The sequence below is a fragment of the Mytilus trossulus genome, chromosome 9 (genome assembly GCF_036588685.1).
Source record: "Mytilus trossulus isolate FHL-02 chromosome 9, PNRI_Mtr1.1.1.hap1, whole genome shotgun sequence".
NCBI lineage: Eukaryota > Metazoa > Mollusca > Bivalvia > Mytilida > Mytilidae > Mytilus > Mytilus trossulus.
This window is the reverse complement of record NC_086381.1, coordinates 66,124,521-66,147,415: the sequence shown is the minus strand read 5'-3', so window position 1 is coordinate 66,147,415 and position 22,895 is coordinate 66,124,521. Positions and strand designations below refer to the sequence as shown.

Genomic DNA, 22,895 nt, shown 5'->3' with positions numbered 1-22,895 from the left:
CATGTAAAGGTCAACAAATAAGACTTTTCTTAGTGTCAATCATTAGACGGAAGTTCGTGTGTACGTTAAACGGTTAAACTCCACATCATGTTGTTTCTGTATCAAGAAGATAACGTGCTGTTCATTGTTTATCTTTATTGCACCTGAGGTTTTCGGAATTTTCTTGTGTTTGGGTTTATGTTGTATGTTGTACTGTAACGAATTTTCAGAAATCCTTGTTTTTGGTTATATATAAAAAAAAAAAAAAAAAAAAAGAGGATGTGGTATGATTGCCAATGAGACAACTATCCACAAAAGACCAAAATGACACAAACGTTAACAATTATAGGTCACCGTATATAGTATGGAATAAATATTGGAAACGGGGAAAGTGTCAAAGAGACAACAAACCGACCAAAAAAGCAGAAAATAATCTCAAGAAAACCAATGGGTTTTTAACGCAGCGAGAAAATCGCGAATCCGAACCAACTGACCCCTAAACAATATGGTATAGTTCAACAAAATGGCCGCACTAAATGTGAAATATAAAAATGAAACGAAATGAAGAAAAAGCGAACAAGACTAATAATAAAACTTATAGGTTCCTAACTTGGGACAAGCGCAAAGATGCCGCAGTATTTAACATGATTTGTAAGATGTCTACTCTTTTTTTTTTTTTTATCTTTAGCCAATGTGGAATAAAAAAAAACAAAGCAATGCGCACTGTAAAATTCGGTTTAAAATGTAAAATACGTTCAACGCTTCGCTCTTTTTTGTGAAAGAACCAGTATCCCAATACTGCAAGGTGTCCTAAGGTGACCTGTTCTGCTCCATTATAAAACTCCATTGTATGCTAATTTTCCAGTGTCAGTCGAATTTTCTATCCTTCATTTCGTTGAACCTATTTTGCATAACTTACCCATTGTTTTTGTAATTACATGTAGTCCTCGTCCAGAATATGCATGAAATATTTGCCACTGGATGTTTAGCAATCAACAATCAATCAATTGAAACGGCATGATAAATCGTTGTTTTGCTTTTCAAATGTATTCTTGTTTTCTGTTCTATTGGTGCAGGATTGCAGTTTTATTAAGATAATACAAGACCTCCCTCCTAAAGTCAAGGCGAAAGATACATACCTGCCAACTGTCACTATTTGCCCCATGGAGGCTCCCAAATTGAAATTTTTAAAGAGTGATTATGTTCACAGTATTTACAAAACAATTAATTTTACAATGAATTGAGGCTTGTAAATGTATGAAGAAGCCAAAAAAAAACAACATTCCACTGTATTTGGAGGCCCCCTTGAAGACTTTTTAGGAGTATGGCAGCCATCTTGCACGCACCCCCCCCCCCCCCCCCCCTCTTGGACATTTTGAAAACTTGGCAGGTATGAAGATATTGGTATTGAAAGCCAATCATTGGATCTATACAGTACGACATCAGCCTAATCAAACAAGTCACATCACTGTAAAATTATATACTAGTAGTATACTTAATAATTCGATGTAAACTTTGCTGCTGAACCACTCAAAACAAATGGATTATATCAAATTACCTATCTCGTTTAGCTTAGAAATGTCCTTTATATAAATGAGGACCAATAAGCATTTAATATTTTTGTTTACAAACACAAGAAGTATATGCAATAAACGCAACACACTAAAAACAATATTTAGAGAATAAATTTCATTTTAAAATTATACAAGAAGCTTAAGCTTATAAATGGTAATAATCCCTAGTCGTCCGGGAAATGGCATCACTATAAACAAACAAACACACAAACAATAACTTTGCGATGAAGAACAGAATCATTTTATCAGCATTGTTTTATTGTTGATTTTCTAGACTCTCTCTTAATAAAGTCAATTTCTTTTGTTCTTGTTTACTACGATTTCACACTGATATTGTAGATTACAAAATGGAAATTAATTGCCGTTTAATTTTTAAGGACATAACGGTTGTCATTATAGATTTTTCTTTAGGCTTTTTCCATTCTTTTGAATATGAGGCAATAAAACATTAATTTCTTATTTTCTCAGTCTAGTGTTAATTGATTTTATGATTCATAAATATTGTCTGATCTTCTACTTTTATGTGGCTACCTTTGATTTCCTTTTTTATTGCGTGAAAGTATAGTGGCGGGACACATTTTGATTAAGACAGAATGAATAGTTTAATAAAAAGGTGAATAGTAAATCGTCAATATAAATTTGTGCAAAATTACATACTTTGTGATATTTCCGGTATGGATTGCTTCTTGAATATCAATGGTTATGAAAAATGTAATTAAATTATATTTCTTTCTTTTAAGTTACATTTTTATTACGTGCTTTTGGTAAACAAACAATAGAATATTTGCAGGTGAATTGCATGTTTCGATCGAGGTCATAATCTTCTCATTATTGAGTAATGCACAAAATATCACAGTGAGTGCAAGTTTTTTTATTTAATTTATTCAATTATGCTGTAAGTGTTGTTTTATGTAATTGAGCACGCGCGCTCTTGCAAACACCTGTTACTATTAATATCTAACATACATATGTTTTAATTACTAAGCAATTAATTAATTAAATTATCCTCGTGAGTTTGAGTCTACTTTACTCGTATTAAAGAAACAAAGTAACGAACTCAACGAGATCTCTTACCTGGTTTCAGTTACACAAACATAGATACATATAAAAAGAAAATATCAACCACCATACTTCATAAAAACCTGAATCAATATAAACTACAAAAATACAAAGATTATCTGAACAGTACTTATATTTGCAAAATGAAAGACATGTTTCTCCAGGAAAATTTAAACACGGTTGTTTCTGGTGTAGATGCTTTGTCTATTTTGTCAAAGATTGTAAGCATTCATTAATTTGTTTATTGTATTTGTGTATCTTTTCTTACATACATTTATTCATTTAGCGATACCAACATTTTTTTTCTACATACATGACATACTGTTCAACTTACCTTTGATTATTTTTCAAATTAAAAAAAAGGCATACAAAATTTGAACATGTCGAAAATTTATATTATATATATTGGTACAAGATATTCTGCATTAAGTTCCAAACAACCCATTGATTCCTCATTCTGAAATTCAAGTTGAATACGATAAACAATTATGTACTTGAATTTCTTCATTCTTTAAAGACTGATATAGGTGCTTTTTCAACGCATATGTAATATCGAGGAAACAAAGACTTTTCAAAAAGATATACGATTTAGACATTTTAAATTCCACAAGACATTAAATTTGCTCTATAATTTCAATATCTTAATATAATATTTTATTTGTTCCATAGGTACAAGGAAAGGAACCATCACTCGAAAAGGATGACGTTGCTATGGAAACAGTTCTAAGACACATATCAGCTGCTTTGTTGTCATCACAGAAGAATAACTTGGACACATCAAGCCATGGCACAAAGGAACAAACTGAAACTGACTTCATTCGAAACAACATTAATACCACAGAATGCTTCAGTACCGATGCAAACGACAACGACACTATATCACAAATGTCAACCGATTCAGAACCATGTGACAGCGACGACCAATCAGAACCAGAGATAGACTACGAGACGGAACTACTGTCTAGAATGCTATACTATGGTCAGTTCGAAAACTTAGAGTCAGCAGGAACACCAGCAAAGAAAAATTCCGTTCCAGCTTCTTCGTCAACGCCCCTGGCTTCATCCACTTTGATAGAAGAGTGTTCAGAATCTACCATTAGAAACAACAGAAGACGTAAAAACCGGTCTACACCGCTTGCCTCATCTACCATGATGGAAGATCTAATAGAAGACATACAACAACAGAACCAGGAGACTTCTAGTTCCGGAAGTATCGTCACATGGTCTATTGATAATAGCACCAACACAGCATCACTCAAAGAGTACTACCACAGATATTTTGGTGTCGACAGCAACGATTCCTACTCAGAATCAGAAACCACTGATATGTCAACTAGGTTATCAAGCACGTTTAATGCAGAAGACAGCTTTTCCAGTGATGATGAAGAAGTGACGTCATCGGACTTCTGGAACGGAAATCGCCAATATCCTCGTACAAGTACTAGTGTTAATCTCAATGAGATGACCAACAATCCAGCAACTCAAAATAATTTCCAGAAGAAAACCACAAAAAGTAAACAACCAGTATCGAAGCTATTATTCTTTATCCGGGGCATCAAAAGAAATCTTACTAGAAAAACTTCTACAAAAGACAACAGCAGACGATAAGAAAAGTCTGAACTAAAAAACAATGGTTTCCATGCAATAGTGCTATAATGTTAAGTTTAAACTTATTTATTGAAAGGATTGAGATAGTAATAAATATTTATCAAGACATTTTTGTATTGTTTTTTTTTTTAATCAGGAGCTCGTTTGATTTCATTTGTTTCAGCTGTTTTGTTTCCTTTCAAGTCAGCAATTGTATTTTGATTATCTCCCATTACGTAACTTTTCAAGATTTGCCGTACATGAAAAGCAACAATTAGTTGTTAACTGTACAACGCTCACTATGAAACACAAGAAAACACATGCCAGCTGAAGCCCATATCCAGTCGTAGGATTTTCTCACTTTTTCGACTTTCAAATTATTTCACTGGACAAAATTAAACTATGACTTCCGACTCAATCTCTCTTAATTGAATTTTATTCATCGAGTCATTGTCTTGTAGTGTCTTACAGAGAGAGAGAGAAAAAAAAACTACTATTCTGCTTACTTAAAAAGAACGTCGAACTTGTGGCTACCTCATGTCTACAAAGTAAACAAGAAGCCAATTTACTATATATGTTTACCAATCCACATTCTGTATACTAGTATCGCATTATTTAAATCCGGAGTCAGTAATTCAGAGGTGGTCGTTGGTAGCTGTCCGTCATGTCTGTTCTATTTTTTTGTTTTTAATATAACATGTAACCAGGTCATTTATTTTCAGTTTTGAATCCTTTTAAAGTTTTGTCTTGACGGGCCTTAAACATGCATATATTATGCGCCTGTCCAAAGTCCTTTGTTAGTCTTGTTTGATTTTATTGTGTATAATTCGGAGATAAGTATGTTATCACTAAACTAGTATACATATTTGTTTAGGGCCAGCTGAAGGACGCCTCCGGGTGCGGGAAATTCTCGCTACATTGAAGACCCGTTTTTGGTCTTCGGCTGTTGTCTGCTCTATGGTCTGGTTAATATTGTCGCTTGGACACATTCCCCATTTCCTTTCTCAATTTTATATATACCGTAATGGGTTTGTTCAATTGAATATCGTACGTTTCTCTTTTAAAAGTCGTTAATATCATCCTCATTTTTGGTTATTGATTGCAAATTGTAATGGTAATCATCTATCACAAGCATCCGAAACTGAGTCTTTACACGCATTACATTGTATTGCTTTCAATGTCAATTTTAATGTCAAATTTAATGTGTCGTCAACACAGCGAGAAAATCTCACAACCTGATGCGGGCTTCAGCTGAACGCTACACAAAAATGTGTACTAGTTCAATGAAAGCATTGTTTAGCTTATGTTCAATTTGGTCATATGTAGTGCTTTAACACCAATGTGTTAAGGGAGGTAAAAGGCTCAGCACTCACAGTCTTATTTATACAAGTCAAAACCTAGTAATCCATTGGTTGGTTTAGAAATCAAAATAAATATTTCTGTGAAGTTCCGAATGGACTGTCATGTACTTTTCAACTGAATCTTTTTTATATCTTTTTTCTTATGTTGTACTGTAACACCACTGTCCCAGGGAGCGCTCACAAATATGTCAAACTCCGCAACATGTGTTATGTAACTGTCCCAAGTTCAATGATTGTCGTTGTTTCATGACTGTCATAGATATAGGAAGATGTGGTGTGAGTGCCAATGAGACAACTCTCCATCCAAATAACAATTTTAAAAAAGTAAACCATTATAGGCCAATGTACGGCCTTCAACACGGAGCCTTGGTTCACACCGAACAACAAGCTATAAAGGGGCCCAAAATTACTAGTGTAAACCATTCAAACGGGAAAACCAACGGTTTAATTTATATAAAAAAAAAAACGAGAAACGAGAAACACGTATATATTACATATTTGTTTTTCGTGAATTGTTTCAAATAATTTTCTAGTCGGTGCCAACATAATAGCCGACTACCACAGGCACTTGTTTCAAAAAAAAAAATTTCCTCTATACCTTAATATAACACAAGGTACTTAACTAAATTTTTTGAAAAATGACACCCAGTCCCGAATTCACGTTATTTTTTTATTTCTCGGTTGTCAAACCTACTTAAAGTTAATATGCCGTAAATCTAAATTGATTTATCTACACAATGGTAAATGACACGACTATCATTGTTGTCGGGATCATTGGTAACAGGCCTCAGAAGTCGGTCAACGGGATGTTTTTTGCATTCGTCTCAATTTTTGGCAACACCCAGCCCGCAGTGATTGAATTATTATAAAAAAATATTAAAATAAAAACTGTTAGCTTCCCTCTGACTATGAATTATTACCTTTATTGTAAATTCTTTACAGATTATGTGAAACAAACCCAAATAACTTTGTTATGAAATACACGTGTACACAACGACACTAATGTAGAGTTATAAATTCATCCCGTTGACCGACTTCTGAGGCCTGCTACTAATGATCCCGACAACAGTGATAGTCGTGTCATATACCATTGTGTAGATAAATCAATTTAGATTTACGGCATATTAACTTTAAGTAGGTTTGACAACCGAGAAATAAAAAAATAACGTGAATTCGGGACTGGGTGTCATTTTTCAAAAAAATTAGTTAAGTACCTTGTGTTATATTAAGGTATATAGGAAATTTTTTTTTTGAGACAAGTGCCTGTGCCGACTACCGAGTATACGGTTAGGATTCTCTCATACCTGTACGAAATCTGTTTAAAACTACAGCAACAGATATAAGAGTTAATTAAGTTTGTGTTTTTTATCAGCAGATATGAATTTTTTTATGTCTTACAATGTATACTTTGAATATTTTCGTGCACGAGATGAAAAAGGGGGACAAGGAACCCTGCGACATACATTGTAAGAAAAAAAGAAAATCTATTAGTTATGAACATCGTCAAGGCGTCTTTTTATCTTTTCATAAGAATTGTGTCGACGAATAGGTATATGGTAGTCTTAGCTCTATCTAGTTATTTTCATAATTTGTCTACTCTGTTAAACGAATGAGTTGTCTCTTAATTTTAGTTTTATTATCTCCCCTTTAATATCATCGTGTCTTTAATAGCAATGATTTTGATATTGAATATTTTTGTCAAAACTATTGGGTTTCTATGTGTGTGCCGATTTTTTGGGTGGATATTTTTTGTAACTGGCTAGATGGTATTAAAATCTTGACTTGAAACAAAAACAAAAAATAGATCTTTCCTAAAAATCGATACCTAACTTCACGGATACAGAAATAAAGCTATATATTCTAATATATTTTCAATTAAGTTTTATACGTTTTTGCGGTAACTTTATATGATTAAATGTTTATGGTTTAATGTTTTAGTACAAATATATATTTTTTATCCATATGTATTTAAATATCGGAACGGTAACTTTTTCCAGTTCATTGAAGGTTTCGGATGACAGTTTTGTCAAAACTAGTGTCATGTCAAGATGTTTCTGACATAAGATGACAGACTTATTCTATTTTGTGATTTTTATTCCCTTAATTTGTGGTCAGGTATGGGATGCTGACGTTTACTGGAATGGAAGATATGCAGCAAATGGGATAAATTACAATGCAGGTAATTTTTGCTTTTGAAAAAAAAGTATTTGTTCAACTAATGGAGATGGAGATAGAATCATAAAAGTGTCATCCAACTCCTTTTACATGAATAAAGAGTTTTTGATTTTTCCAGAATAATCTTATCTTTTTCATTTTCAATTAAAAGATACTTGTTTAAAGAAATGTATATAATTGAATGTGTAATGGCGTATTTTCCGTATGAATTCTCTGCATTTATTTCACACAAAGTTCACTTCATAAAATCTGGCAATCGTTACTTATTTCTCATATGCAGTATTCTAATTTGAAGTTATAATGAGACGTGTACCAAATTAAATTCTGCTTAAAGATTAGTCAAATTTTGTTGCGATAAATTGTAGTAAATGTTCATCCAAGTCACAATTTGTTAAAGTAAACCATTATAGGTCAAAGCACGCTTAAATATGTTGTTGAAGAACGTGTGTAGACCTTCGATAAGGGAATAAAATTGTATAGCTCTAAAAAGCTAAAAATATGCATGGGAAAAAATCATTTAGAAACAAAAGGGGTTTGAGAATCTCACTTGGATTATTTCTAGTCGGGGTTTTTCCTTTGTTTACTAAAATGGCAATTCATGGCAAATCGTTTGACAAGATTTTAATCATTTCAAAATAATCTTCTTTTTACCAACAGTCCACATGAAAGTTACAATCAAAAATGTTCTCATATAAATCTATCGTGTTTAGTGTGTTCCGAACTTTCAGTTATATATTGAGGGGGATAGGACCTTTACCGGTATTCCTAGATCGGGTGTTTTAAGCTCGGGATTTCGGGATTGACCCTTTCGGGACCTGGAAATTCTTTTTTCAAATTTCGGGACCTCGGGATTTCGTGTTTTTAAGCCTGGGATTTCGAGATCAGGTGTTTTTTAGCCCGGAATTCGGGATCAGGACCCTCCTACCTCTCTATATTTAAGCGGGAAGTATGTTGTATTTCATTATGTTAAATCATCGGAAAACAATTGGCTCATCAAGAGTAGGATTTACTCTCGTGTCTCTTCACAGAATCAGCAGTACCCTTTAATTAGTTTCGGAGAAAAAAAATGTCATCAATTTTTTTACGTCATGAAGATACATTTAAAAAAATAATCAGGCATGCTTGGGAACAACCCAGTGGCTTATCGAATAATAAATAACAACTTAAAAATTGATTACCTTCTAATGATTTCTTCAACGTTTTATTTTTCTTATTTTGATTTTGATCCGTATAAAGATTGTTGAAAAAGAAAAATTATTCTAACGGCTCATCAAAGTATAAATGAACATGCATTTGAATAACTTTTACATTCAATGAACACTATTCTAAAAAAAAGTTGGTAAAACTACTGCACCTAGCAATTACATAATAAGTCATTTTACTTTTAATAAATTAAATCCTGTACAAACTTAAAATGTATATGAGGGTCTGAACAGGGTTACCTGAATAGAGAATAAAGGACAAAAAATGAGGAATAATGGGGGGCGGGGGGAGTACTAGGCAAAACAAAAAAGAGAGAATAATGGTTTTTTTTTATATATAGATTAGACCGTTGGTTTTCCCGTTTGAATGGTTTTACAATTTTGGGGTCCTTTATAGCTTGTTGTTCGGTGTGAGCCAAGGCTCCGTGTTGAAGGCCGTACTTTAACCTATAATGGTTTACTTTTTTTTAAATTGTTATTTGGATGGAGAGTTGTCTCATTGGCACTCACACCACATCTTACTATATCTATTAAAATATATATGAAAAAAAATATGATAAGAAAATATATATTTGTTTGGAGTAAATATAAATTTAAGTATAAATGGAATAGAAAATAAAAACATCGGGGACCCCTCATCCAAACCCTCTCATATTTGAATATCACGAATAAAGTTACTACTTACTTAAATGTATTACAAAGAAGGTTGATATTAAATTATGTATGTAAACGTTTATATATACATACATATCTCATTTCTCCGCAGGAATTCATTAAAAATTCAAAAATAAAAAGATAATATTTAAATTTTTAATTATCAAATCATAAAAAATCAAATTGTGCAGCTGTCATGCTGAGATTCATGTTTGGGCACTTCAAAAGAAAAAAAAAACATCCGTTAAGGATTGTTAATTTCATTTCAAATCTAAATTGACTTTTTATGCATTTAAAAACCCTTTCAATATAAATATAGATTATGTTTATTTTCTGAAATTTTATCCGTTTTCGTGGTAATTTACTGTATATTAAATCTAATGTGTGTGGTATGACGAATATTTTTCAATAACTTTGCAAAATAAACATAGTTTTAATTTACGATGGAAAATTAAAAATAATACCTGATTGAGCATTTGAAATACATCAAAACTAATTTAGAATGCGTAAACAAGTGTACTTCCTTGTAACATGTGTAATTTCTACAATTCTCCATAAAAAAGTTGGTTAAAGTATTAAAAGAATAACTCATTCTTTAACAAATATACTTTTACAAATTGTGACATGGATGGAGAGATGTCTCATTGGCACTCATACCACATCTTTTTATATCTATTATCCAAAACTTCAAATATTGAAACATATTGAACTCGTGACTGAACAAAAATTATTGCGAAAAGGGAAAACCTGCTTAAATGTGTTGTTCAGTCACTCGTTTGATTTTCTTCATTTATTGGATTGTTTTTATCAGATATTCTATAATTATTAAGCTATGTTCGTTGATCGTGTATGAGGATGCCTGATGATTTTGAAGGGATTTTTTTGGAAAGAAAAGGGGGGGGGGGGGGGTAACAATGTATTTTGAAATCACCATGGAAACATTAGTTTAACACCAGACTATACCTTATAAAGTCTGAATTTAAACAAGAATAAGGCTTTTTCTATTTTCTATAATTCCCAAGATAAAAGCATTTTTATGGGAAGATTATTTCGTGTTTTCATATAATGTCTTCACTAAAATGATCATATCCGCGATTACAAAGTATTCCCAATCATTTTCTAATGTATCTTTACCTTTAAATCAGATATTTAACTTGCTGTTCTAGTTACCCCACTATTTTGTTTTTAGAATTCAACATCAATAAAAGTGTTTTTTTCTGTTGTTGTCTCTTTTTTTTTTTTTGCTTTCTTTCTGGTTGTTAGGTGGATCAAGGATAAGTTACAGTATATACATTGTATGCATTTCGAAAATATCTCAACAGTATTGTATACACGAATAAATGCAATTATTAAGGAAGGTAAATAAATGTATGTTCATAACTTTTAATGTATAATACACCAATCCTCAAATTTTGAAATTGAAACATACTAAATCAGTTTAAATGCAGTCTCAAGTATCCTAAGCCATTATTTTTCAAGTTATATTAAAACTAATTAAAACCTCAACAAGACATTACATTTAATTCATTTCGTTTTACAAAAATTAATTCAAGGGAGTTTTTATTTAGTTTTTTGAGCTAGTTATCAAAATGCTTTTTAAATAACGTGAAATACATTTTTTATTATTTAAATGAGATACTATATGGAAAAGTCAATACAATTATATTTGAAGTGGGCTAGACTTTTTAATTTGAACATGTTTATTAAATGTAACTTGACTACACATAACACAATTTTATTAAAAGTACATTAACGTTTTGAGTATCATATGAGCGGCGCAGGATATAAATCGACATTATACAAGTGCATGTGCACGTATACAATTTACAGATGATATAGGATATGTTCCTTATGTCGTAACTTAAATACCCTTCCCTTTCTTCAAATGTGACCTACCGAATTAGACTATTTACCGGATTTGTAATAAAATAAACAACACGACGGGTGCCACATGTAGAGCAGGATCTGCCAACTCTTCCAAATCACCTGAGATCACCCCCTCCCTTTCCCCTGTTTTGGTGGTGGTTTCTTTTGCTAAGTCTTTATTTTTCTAGGTTGTGTCTTCTGTACTATTGTTTGTCTGTTTGTCTTTGAATTATTAGCCATGGAATTGACAGTTTAATTTCAATCTATGCGTTTGACTCTTCCTCTGGTTTTTTTCGTCCCTCTTGTATAAGAATTAAGATTCCCGCGTTTGACTATATTTCTTGAGCGATACAGAGAATTCAAAAATCGTTCCTACAATCAGAATAAAAAGTTTATTTCTACTCAATGACCAGCAGAAAATATATACATGTTGCTTTTATGACTCGACGAAAAGATTACCAAAGGAACAGCTATCCAGCAAGAACCAAATGACTTCTATGTTGCATATGTTAGATTTTGGTCGCCGTACGACCTTTAAAAAAACTCTAACACCTATATCGTAAAGTTCGTAACCGAATGAAAACTAGGAGTGTTGCATGATTTATAATTTTTAGGCTCATTAATGTCTGGGACATATTCAAGGTGTTGTGTTTTGTACTACATTTTCCGTTGTTATTTTTACTGACGACCACTACTTCCATTTGTTCTCCTTGCCTATGGATTTGGAAAACCTAAATCCATAACTAAGTGTATCTATATACTACTAAGAAATATTTGAAAAAAATCTTTTATTTTTTATGACTGTGCCAGATGATACAGCCAATGGGATGTGGTCACACAACCAAGATGAATACATGAAAGATTATCCGTTCTCACAAAGCTGTACTGGTTGTGATTGCACAGTTCTTCTTCAAGATGAATTATTAAAATCATGCGACGGAATAGTGTAAGTACTATAATAGGCATTTCAAAATAGACTTATTATCTTAGAATAAATTTGCATAGCAAGAGGTATGATAAGAGTCACTTTTGACCTTAGATGGCATGTTTACGCGTGATTTTTTAAGAGATATACGCCATGAACATGCATGCAGTAACAAAGAATCTTATTCGGGTGGTCTTTGCTCATATATCTCAATAATAATGTGAAGCTAGCTCTTAAAGTAAAACTATAGTTTCGTATTCCAAAGACATTTTTTATCTGTTGATGTTGTGTTAACAACAGTCTCTCACTCCATTTCTCACTCTCATTTATTCTTTCTCTTTTGATCGATTTGAGAATTCAAATTATAAATATGTTGAATTTACCATTCTTTCCTTTTTTCCTTTTACTTTACAAATATTAAAAATGACTTTGTTGTTTATTTATCCAACGGTGTTATTTTGCATCTAAATGTCGATGAAAGAAAGAAAACAATATAAGGTATAAAAAAATGAGAAAGGCCACCATGAAATTTATTTTATCAATAAACAAAAATGATTTAAAATGCACATTTAGTTTGATGTTATTTTTCTTTACTTCACAAACATATTATAAAAGTGACCTTGTATTTTTCAATTAAAATTTCTATTTTACTGCTGACAATATAAAAAATATTCTTCATTATGATGGAATTTTGAAAGGACATCAGGATAATTAGAGTCATGAACCTTTGAGAATACAGTTCAAAATCCTACATCTGTATTTAAAATTATGTGTAAAATTAACATGAGAAATCATTTTATTTTTACTTTTCTGTCCGACCATTCGTCTTTTTTTCTCTGTTTTATTGGATCATTATCAAATATGTCCAGATATAAAATATGTAAAAATGAAATTAAAGGATAGATTTTATTACCATATACATTAGCGTATAGTTGAGAATCCAGCTTTTATTCTTTTGTGGTTATCGTCTCCTTTTGTTAAATCGCTGTAATTGAAATTAAAAAAAGTTTTATTCTACAAATCTTTAGAATGTTAATATTGTTTGACGGACAAACTATTTAAGATTTTGTAATGAAATCAATGACAACAGACCATCTTATAAGACCACCATATTTATTTCTTATAGGTTTTAGGTACAAAAAAGTTAACGTTGAAGTAGGAGTGACCTTTTTACAGGTTATAAACCATATTAAATCAAATTACTTGTCAAAGATTATCAAGATTGCTATATAGTGCTTTTAATTGCAGACGTTTTTGTGTTATTTATTTGCAAATATGTTATGTTATTTCAAATTTGTAATGTCCAAAAGTTATATCTACATTTGTTCATTGAATATTGCCAATAAAATAATTCTGGGGGCCTGTTTATCGAAGCTGTCTTAGGATTAGGACGTGTCCTAAGACCAACTTAGGACACATCTTAGTCCTAAATGAGTTTATCAAACATGTCGCAACTTAGGAAAATCCTAGAAATTGTCCTAACTTTAGGATACCAATTTAGATGTCTTAAGATGGTCTTTGGATGATCCTAACTTTAGGATACACTCGAAGTTCGTCTTTTGTTCATTTTCACGCGTGCTATTTTTAAAGTAGTAGTAAAAATAGTTGGAATTCTCCGTAATGATATGAATTATGCACGAGATTTGCATTTGCACTGTTAAAGAATGAAAATGTGACACTTCGAATTCAACTCACTAAAAAATATGTTGTGATTTTTACGTATTATATATCTTGTTTACAGTTTAACTTTGTTTGTTATTTTTTTTTTTATTTTTGTGTCATGTTTTGTTTCATACATTTTAAATGTACAATTATGAATATGTTACAACAAATATTTATTACCTTTAATTTAAAACTACATATTAGTTATTAGATTCTAATTAACCATATTTGAAATAAAAATATTGATAAAATATGATATCATAATTAATTTTTTTCATATTCGGTTTGTATTTCATTTTCCGCTAATACTTAGGACATCAGTTAGGATGTCCTATCTAAGATATTCCTAAGATAGCTTCGATGTGCATGCTGAGACGTGTCGTAAGTCGGTCCTAACTTTATCCTAACTTCTGTCCTAAGAAATTCTTAGGACCGATCTTAGGACATTTTCGATAAACAGGCCCCTGTGTTTTATGGATAAAATAAGGAAACCATCATTTAAAAAGAAGATTTAAATTATTTTATTTGTCAACATGAAACTGATACCCATAGACATGTCCTAGTCCTAGTTGACACATATTTTTGGAAACATAATATATGCATAAAGAACGGTAAATTGAACATGGGAAGAGTCAATTATTATGTCAAATAATTTTTAAAGTGCACTAGCTTCATCTCCTTCGGGTACTAAATACGTATTTATAAATATGACAAGTCGTATTTTTATTGAATAACTGCCATAATTTTAATTACTGTCCTTTGTTATGATATAAAACCTTAATGTTTGTTTTTTGTAGACAATTTCATCATATTAAATTCAAAATAAATCATACCAGATTTTATTACAAATTAATGTGTTAAGTATGGAAAATATCCTTCAATAATACGTTTAAAGGTTTTTTTTCTTCAAATTAACAAAATATATATGCACAGTACCAAGGCCTTTGAAGAACATTTACATAGACAACTACAGTTCAACGAGTGAATTGCATTTATAACTTTGTGTTCTGTTTCTCATTGATATGATACATGTACAATGTACATAGTAAACATATCAAATGTTAATACTAATCACAGCGGTTTGCGTCAATAAAGAAACATCACATGAACATAAACAATAAATGACGGGTTAGGTCAACTCAATGACTTCGATAAAAGATAAAAAGTGACAAGAGAGCCGTGGTGTAGTGGTTAGTATATCGGACTACTTTTAAAGATAAAAAAAGTGCATCGGACTCCTAACGCAATGGTTCCTGGTTCGATTCCTGTTTGGGATGAAAATTTCAGGAACTCAATTTTCGGCTCTTCCTTGACACCATTGGCGAGTATGGTCTTGAGGAAACGATGATAGTCCTTCAGAAGGGGACGATAAATGGCAGACCCGTGTTACGAGAGAGCCATACCTCTTGCACGTTAAAGACACCGATGTAGATTTCGATAAAGAGTAGGGTAATGCCGCTACAAGGCAGCACTCGCACCTGCAAAGTGGAAAGGGATTAATAAAAGTTGCAAAACTTGTTTCCCAATCCACTATAAATTAATATGTTTAAACTAAAACTGACAGGTAAAACAAAACTGAATAATTAATATATTTTCACAAGCGGATAGCTATATATAGGGATACACAAAGCAACATATTACCGAAAAAAGAAACTAAATTTACCTATTTTTTTGTGATTCCAAGGCCATACACATAAACATTTAAGTGAAGGTTAATTGAAATGATGAAGTTTTTGATCAGACTCTTGAATATTGCTCAATGTTACTACGGTAGAAATCTTGGCCTAAAATTACTGTATCAAAACGAACACTAACCTTTTGGTAACCTCAAATGTTTTTTTTTTTAAACAGGGAGATTGTATCCTATTCGTTTCCAAATATTTCAAGGTCAACATTTGCTGCATCAACAACATCGATGTAAGTAGATTTAATAAAAATATACAATGGCTATCATAGCTTGTTATCCTCATTGTTATACTATTCGGTACGGAAATAAAATTGAGAATGGAAATGGAGAATGTGTCAAAGTGAAAACAACCCGACCATAGAAAAAACGACAGCAGAAGGTCACGAACAGGTCTTCAATGTAGTGAGAAATTCCCACACCGGAGGCGTTCTTCAGCTGGCCCCTAAACAAATATATATATACTAGTTCAGTGATAATAAACGCCATACTAAACTCCAAATTGTACACAAAAAACTAAAATTAAAAATAATACAAGACTAACAAAGGCCAGAACGGAAATATATCTATATTTTTAATCGCCCGTCAATTTTTCATTCAGTTAGTCACTCAGTACGTCAGTCAATCAGTCAGTTAGTTAGTCATTTTGGTTCTGGAAGCTATTTCAGATATTTTATATCGGAATGCAATCTAACTTTGTAATATTGATAAAATTATTCATAGATTTAAAGAATAAAAGAGAGATTCCTATTGACTATGTGATCACTAGATCGAAGGTCAAGGTTATGGTTTCTTAAATAAAGACAGAAAATTTCCCAGCAAAAATGTTTTCGGATTCTAAATCAAATACCTAAGGCTTTCTTGGACGCATAATCACATAAAATGAAAGAAAGACTTGTTCCGAAATCTGGTTACAACGTATGAATCAAGGTCATAGAAACAAGACATAGGCCGAATTTGCAGCGGGAAAAGTATTCATCATGCTAAAATGTAAATGATCATATTATCTATTTATCAGATAATAAACTTTTAAGGATACATGATCACATACATGTATAGGGAAAAGAACACCTCTTTATTTTTTTAGGTCACTAAACATCTATGCATGACCAAGGTCATAATCATGTAGTAATTGATAATTTCATTTTTGTAACACATATTTACTGTCTGAAATCTTGACATTAGATTGATTGAATGATAAAATGTTGTTTAATGTAACTTCACAGCATTTATGCTGTTTCGTGCCGGTCAGCTTTTTTTTAGTGGAGGAAGCCGAAGTGTTCGGATAGAACATGACAACTTGTGTATAAAGATAATTAATGAAATTTAACAGACTTCTCCAATAGTTTTTAAATAAAGACAGCCATACTTATAGTCTATATTCTATTCTTGTAAACTGTGCTTGAATCTTTTATTTCAGAACAATTCAGGATTGTACATACTTTGATATAGCAGACGATACATTCACTAGCCTTACCAGTCTTAACTCGCTGTAAGTTGTAAACTCGGCATTCTCGGCAATATTTTAAAAGCGACTTAAATAAAGACTTGAATAAAGATAATAGTTTCATACAGCAGGTATTGAGCCGTGACAATTTCTGTTTACAAACAACGATATATGATATTTATATATAATACATGTATATTAAAAAAAATGTAAAACAAAGGAAAATTGAGACAACCCATTACAAATAGAAAAAAATGGTATTCAAAATGTTGGATTCGAAAGATTTTTCTTGATCATGTATTGTGTTTTAAAATTTTTATGTTATTGAAAGTTCAAAAAATCGTTCATGCTTGGTAATCGATAGGCGTCCGTACGCACCAGCCCCCGGTACTGCCCAGGACAACCTTTTGTGTACAGAAATATGTTTTGTTTCTAAATGTTAATATTAGTTAGTTGCCACAATTTGTTTTCAATGGTTTGTTTAAAGGTTTTGTACTGACAATATAATTTATACTATTATTCATTTTCAGAACTATACAGAATTGCGGTATCACCACAATGCCATATGTTGAACTTTCACCTTTAACCATTCTGTAAGTAGTCTGTTCCTTTTTTCAAAGGTGTTTTTTTTTCAGCATTAATAAAACGTAGCAATCTGAGTATATATTAGGAGTTCCGAGTATTTATAGAAAAGTCATCATAGCGGCTTACTGGCTAGACTAACAACGGGAGCATATATAGTGTTCGTTTTTACTAAATTCAGTTATGTTATTTTTTTGTGATAATTTACTTATTTATTTATCATTATTGAAAATTTATCATTATAGAAAAAATGTTTTTATCTTTCACTTTATTCTCCTTTCTACTTTCATAAAAGTGAAAAGTCACTTACTTTCATCTATATTATGTGAATTCGAAGATATTTCTGTAAAAGGTTTTAATTATTTCACTGAGTTTAGATGACATTTTTTAGCGAGTTATTTTCGAGTTTTTACTATCCCTGTGTCAGATATTTGTTATTCAATTTTCTAGATTGATATTAAAACAACAAATTTAGCAAACACAAAACACACGCGAAATTTCCTACGGACAAGTATTTGTAACAGTAATTGCTAATTTTTGTTGTAAATTTGAGACTGCTATATTACTTACTTACTTACTTATCCTCTTCTTCCCAATTTACACATAAGGCCACAACAAACTGCCTCCACTTCTCTCTGTCCTTAGCCATGCACTGGGCTTGGCCCCAGGTGTAGCCTATTGTTTCTAATTCTGCTGTTACAGTTCTTCGCCACGTGATTATAGGCCTCCCTGGTTTCCTTTTTCCTGGTGGTGTCCAATATAAAGCTGTTTTAGGTGTGCTATGTTGTGGCATTCTCAGTACATGGCCTTACCATCTAAATCTTCGTTGTTTGATTTCTGCTGTTATACTCTTAGCATTGCCTTTCTTCAAAAGGCTCTTGTTGCTGATCTGATATGGCCAGAATATTTTGTTGATTTTTCTTAGGTAGTTAGTATGGAAAGCATCTACTTTTTGAAGGTCACTCACTAGAACACGCCAAGTTTCCGAACCATACATTAGGACAGATTTTACATGACTGCTATATATGGTAGTATATATAGTGTTTCAATGTGATTCGATACATTGTTTGCTTTTGATATCAACATGTATACGTGTAAAGATAGTAACGGATAAATTCCGTTTCATTTTCAAAAATTAATTCTATTATTCATATAATTTTTAGAAACCTGATAAGCAACGACATCAGTATTAATTCAACTTATACAGGGAAACTACCATCCTCCATACAATATTTGTAAGTATTTCATCCTCCCTTCTCATACCAATAAATGAGATGAAAAGTATCATAAATAACAGAAAAAAGTAAATTTTCCGGCTTCAAAACAAATATAGCACTTAAAATAGTATTGTTACTCATCCCTAAGTTCATAAAAACAAAACAAATCCAGCGATAAAGGATGCACAATGTGATCGGTTGTTTGTTGGTTGATTAATGTTCAGTGGCAAATATTTTATACATGTGTCATGTTGTAAAATTAAGTGAAATTTTGAATTTTAACATTTTCATGTTTTTTCGTCGTGTTTGGTATCAACAGTCATCATTTCTTATGAGTAATCAAGTTTCAATATTTTTATTACGCTAGAAGTGCATTTCATAAGGAAAACAAGATTTTAAACTATTTTTCAAACATTTTATAAAAGACATGTATTAGTCGTTTCAGCGTTAATAGGAAATATTTATTGATCAAGATTAAGAATATGTCGTGAAAATACCTTTTGACAACAATGGTCATCAATGTAATTTATTTGTCAACACCCAAACTGTATATAGAGTGAATAATGTCAATGAACACTAAATTTTAATTTAATCTGCTTTTGATATGTTTCATTGTTTGGAAACTATTTGTTTATAAGTACCTTTTTCTATTTTCATTGGTCAAATAGTTTGTATGATCATGTTTTATAAAGGTTACTTTTTGAAACGAAACGGTGATCGAAAAAAAAGAGAGAACCATGTGACGCACCGGTTTGCCCCGCTCTCGATCTACAAGCAGCGGCGGGTTAATGTATGTTGCCATGATTACTATTTTGTAAATATGCTTTATGAACTGTGCTTGTATATATGTTGGATGGAAAAATAAAGTATGTGAACGTTTATGTATCCAGTCTCGTGTATTGATTTACCACAACTTTCCAGTATGGAACCTCTTCAATCTAAAACGGGCCTAAATCGTTTGGATTGTAAAATACTGTATTCATCTCCGACGGACTATACAGTTGAAAAAAATGAAACACATCAACAAAATAACTACATTGTAAAATCAAAAATTCTGATAACGACAAACTAGGATTTTCTATTCACGTCAAATAATAGGGAAATTCTAAACATATCACATGTTTAGGACGAGCATGGTGCATAATATGATTCAAAACAATTGTTTGGTATCAAAATTAATCATAGACGTTTTGTTAGACAAGGAGCGAAGCGTTCATTTACCATTACAGAGCGGGTTTCTTTTTCCTCTGCCATTTCTCTGAGAAGGTTTTATGAATGTGTAGCAGCATCTGTTCAAAATGGGTTTGTTATCTCTGGTATTGACTGTTACCACCTCATTGAAAGAGAACTAAGCTTATAGAAAACATTTTTTTTAAAAAACACTATGAATAAAAGTTTGATGGTTGCATGGTCCTGTCCACTTTTACAATAAAATCCTCTTTTTAATGTATATACTTTTTCAGAGCTTTGACTCATAACCAGTTCCACTGGTTTCCGGATGGATTCATCACTGGTGCCAATCTGCGTCTTGTGTGAGTATAGCTATATAGTTGTTATGGATGTCCAGTGTAATTGTACATTGGTAATGGCTGGTTCTCTGTTAAAATGAAAGTGTTCTCTAAAACGAAATTTTTGTTAAGGTACATGTAGTCATTGAGGGAGACGGAAAATACCAAAGGCAAATTAAAACTCATAAGTCGAAGGCGGAATATACCGACGGGAAATTCAGAACTCATAAGTCGAAGGCGAAAGATACCGAAGGGAGATTCAGAACTCATAAGTCGAAGGGGGATCGACAAAACCATGACAACAAACAAACATTGATGATTAAAGATATTGAAATGGTTATTGGCAATACCCTAAATATAAACAAAACAGACAACTACACTTTAAATCTTGATAAGTCATCAACGAGAAACGTATACGATTATGAAGTGATAGGTTAAACAATATGTAAAGAGAAAACATATTGAATAAACAAAAGTTAGAGTTAAAGAAACACAATGTTGAAGCAAGAACGATTAATAATTAAAAAAGGTATAAATTAGACATGCGTTTAACAACATCTTTCATGGGGTTAAAAGTTTATCAGCATAACCTGCATCGATAAAAAGAATTTTGAAACATTATCGAGAGAATAAGTCAATTATATTTGAAAACTAATTGTAGACATAAACAACTGATTGTTGTTTACGTTACATCCAGTGGCAAATATTACATGCATGTTCATGACGACGTGCACATAGAAAGGTTTGAATTAACTATATAGACAATAAACTTTCTTTCGTAATTTTCAACCCGACGTAGCCTCTGTAGCTGAATTGCCGAAGTATTTCAAGTGCAGCGAGTACATGAGGTTCTAACATCTTCTGAGCCAGCCATGTTCGACTTCAATCTTAACGTACATGAATTGTCAGTTTTTCTGCCGTAGGTTGGTGGTTCTTTCATCCGCCATAAAATTGACAAGGTCTTCCAAAAAGGGCGTAAACACCAAACACCAACAACATACATCGATCAATCTCCAATATTATCATTTAACTTATATACGAAAATAAAATTTGTTTAAACTATTTTGCAGGAGTCTTGGATATAATAACCTCACCATTTTCCCACTTACAGGATTTGGAAGTTTACCTCATCTCATGTACTTGTAAGTCTTTGAATGACGTTTTTCTATTTTTAACTTTCCAAAACAATAATTTGAATGATTTAAATCTGGTATTCTGAATCTTTGAAAAATCAGTGATAACGCAAACTGTAATAAAGAAATTACTTCTTAAATCTTTTTAAATTTCTTGTTAACGATTAAAACTCGTGGTTTCGAATTAAAATTATGTTTTTTGGAAAGTCCCAAATGGAATTCCGTGGTACTGCTGGTATATTCATACATTGAATCAATTATACTACAAAATGAAGATACGTGAAGTAAAGTGCACCAGATTATTATTTTCACTTGCTAGCACTATGTTGATACCATTGATAGAGGACTGATATCAGATGTATTATTGCATCAGAAGAAAGCGTTTCTGTACTGACATGATTTTTAAATCTTTTCTTTAAATTCCCAATTAAGAAATTAGGAACTGCTTTAAAAACTTAGGTTTCAACTTCATCAGGCGAAAATTATCCTAGATGAATTTTATTATTTGTATAGGTCCATTTCGGTCGTATACCTTTTCGTGTACGTCTTTTGCTTTTAAATGTTTTGGTTTGCACATTCTTGATGATGGTGAATCTAGAAAAAAACGCTTCGAGTCACAAAAGTAATAATCAGTAATTCTGTTCTTTTCAGTTAATCAATCCATCACCTATGCAGTCGGTAATTCTGTACTATCAGGATCCATAAAACCCTTACATATATAGATGTTTGTTCAAGCAAAATTTTCAAGATTTATGCAGAAGTTCAAATGACCGCAAATGATCGTCCAGATGTTTACTTACATGTACAACCTTTTTATTTGAACTTTGGTGGATAGTTTTCTCATTGGCAATCTTGTTTAACCCCGCTGCATTTTGGCGCCTGTCCCAAATCTGGAAACTCTACACGTTGGTCGGATTATTGTCTCTTTGACATATATTCCCTATTTCCATACTCAATTTTACTCATCTCATTAATTATATATCTTATATATAACTTACTGCTTTCTTCTATTTACAGAGGTTTGGAAGGAAACTTGATGAAGAAGATTTCTGTGAAGCATCTTTCACCGTTCAAAACTGATACATTTGTTCACCTGTGAGTGTCAGATGTGTTTTAGAAATGTTTGTATGGCTGAAACAACCCTTATGATAAAAATAGTAAAAAATAGTTTAATGGTAACTTATGCGTAACTTCATAATTATAATAATATTTCATGAATGTCATCTTTTTTTCCGACGAAAGTCCACGAAATAAGACAAAAAGGGTTCAAAATATTGAAT

General features: G+C 31.8%; 1 protein-coding gene and 1 long non-coding RNA gene across 2 annotated transcripts; both read left to right on the top strand.

The window, feature by feature from the left end:
* The first annotated feature begins 7,586 nt into the window (after nucleotides 1-7,586).
* Nucleotides 7,587-18,232, top strand: LOC134684869 (uncharacterized). Its single transcript, XM_063544179.1, has 6 exons — nucleotides 7,587-7,739; nucleotides 12,268-12,403; nucleotides 15,896-15,961; nucleotides 17,149-17,220; nucleotides 17,706-17,768; nucleotides 18,208-18,232. Exons 1-6 carry the CDS (start codon nucleotides 7,625-7,627, stop codon nucleotides 18,230-18,232), a joined length of 477 nt encoding a protein of 158 aa, XP_063400249.1. The 5' UTR covers nucleotides 7,587-7,624.
* A 2,205-nt stretch (nucleotides 18,233-20,437) lies between these two features.
* Nucleotides 20,438-22,710, top strand: LOC134684243 (uncharacterized). Its single transcript, XR_010101217.1, has 3 exons — nucleotides 20,438-20,506; nucleotides 21,553-21,624; nucleotides 22,633-22,710. It is a non-coding gene; the product is annotated as an uncharacterized LOC134684243 (long non-coding RNA).
* Nucleotides 22,711-22,895: the final 185 nt, after the last annotated feature.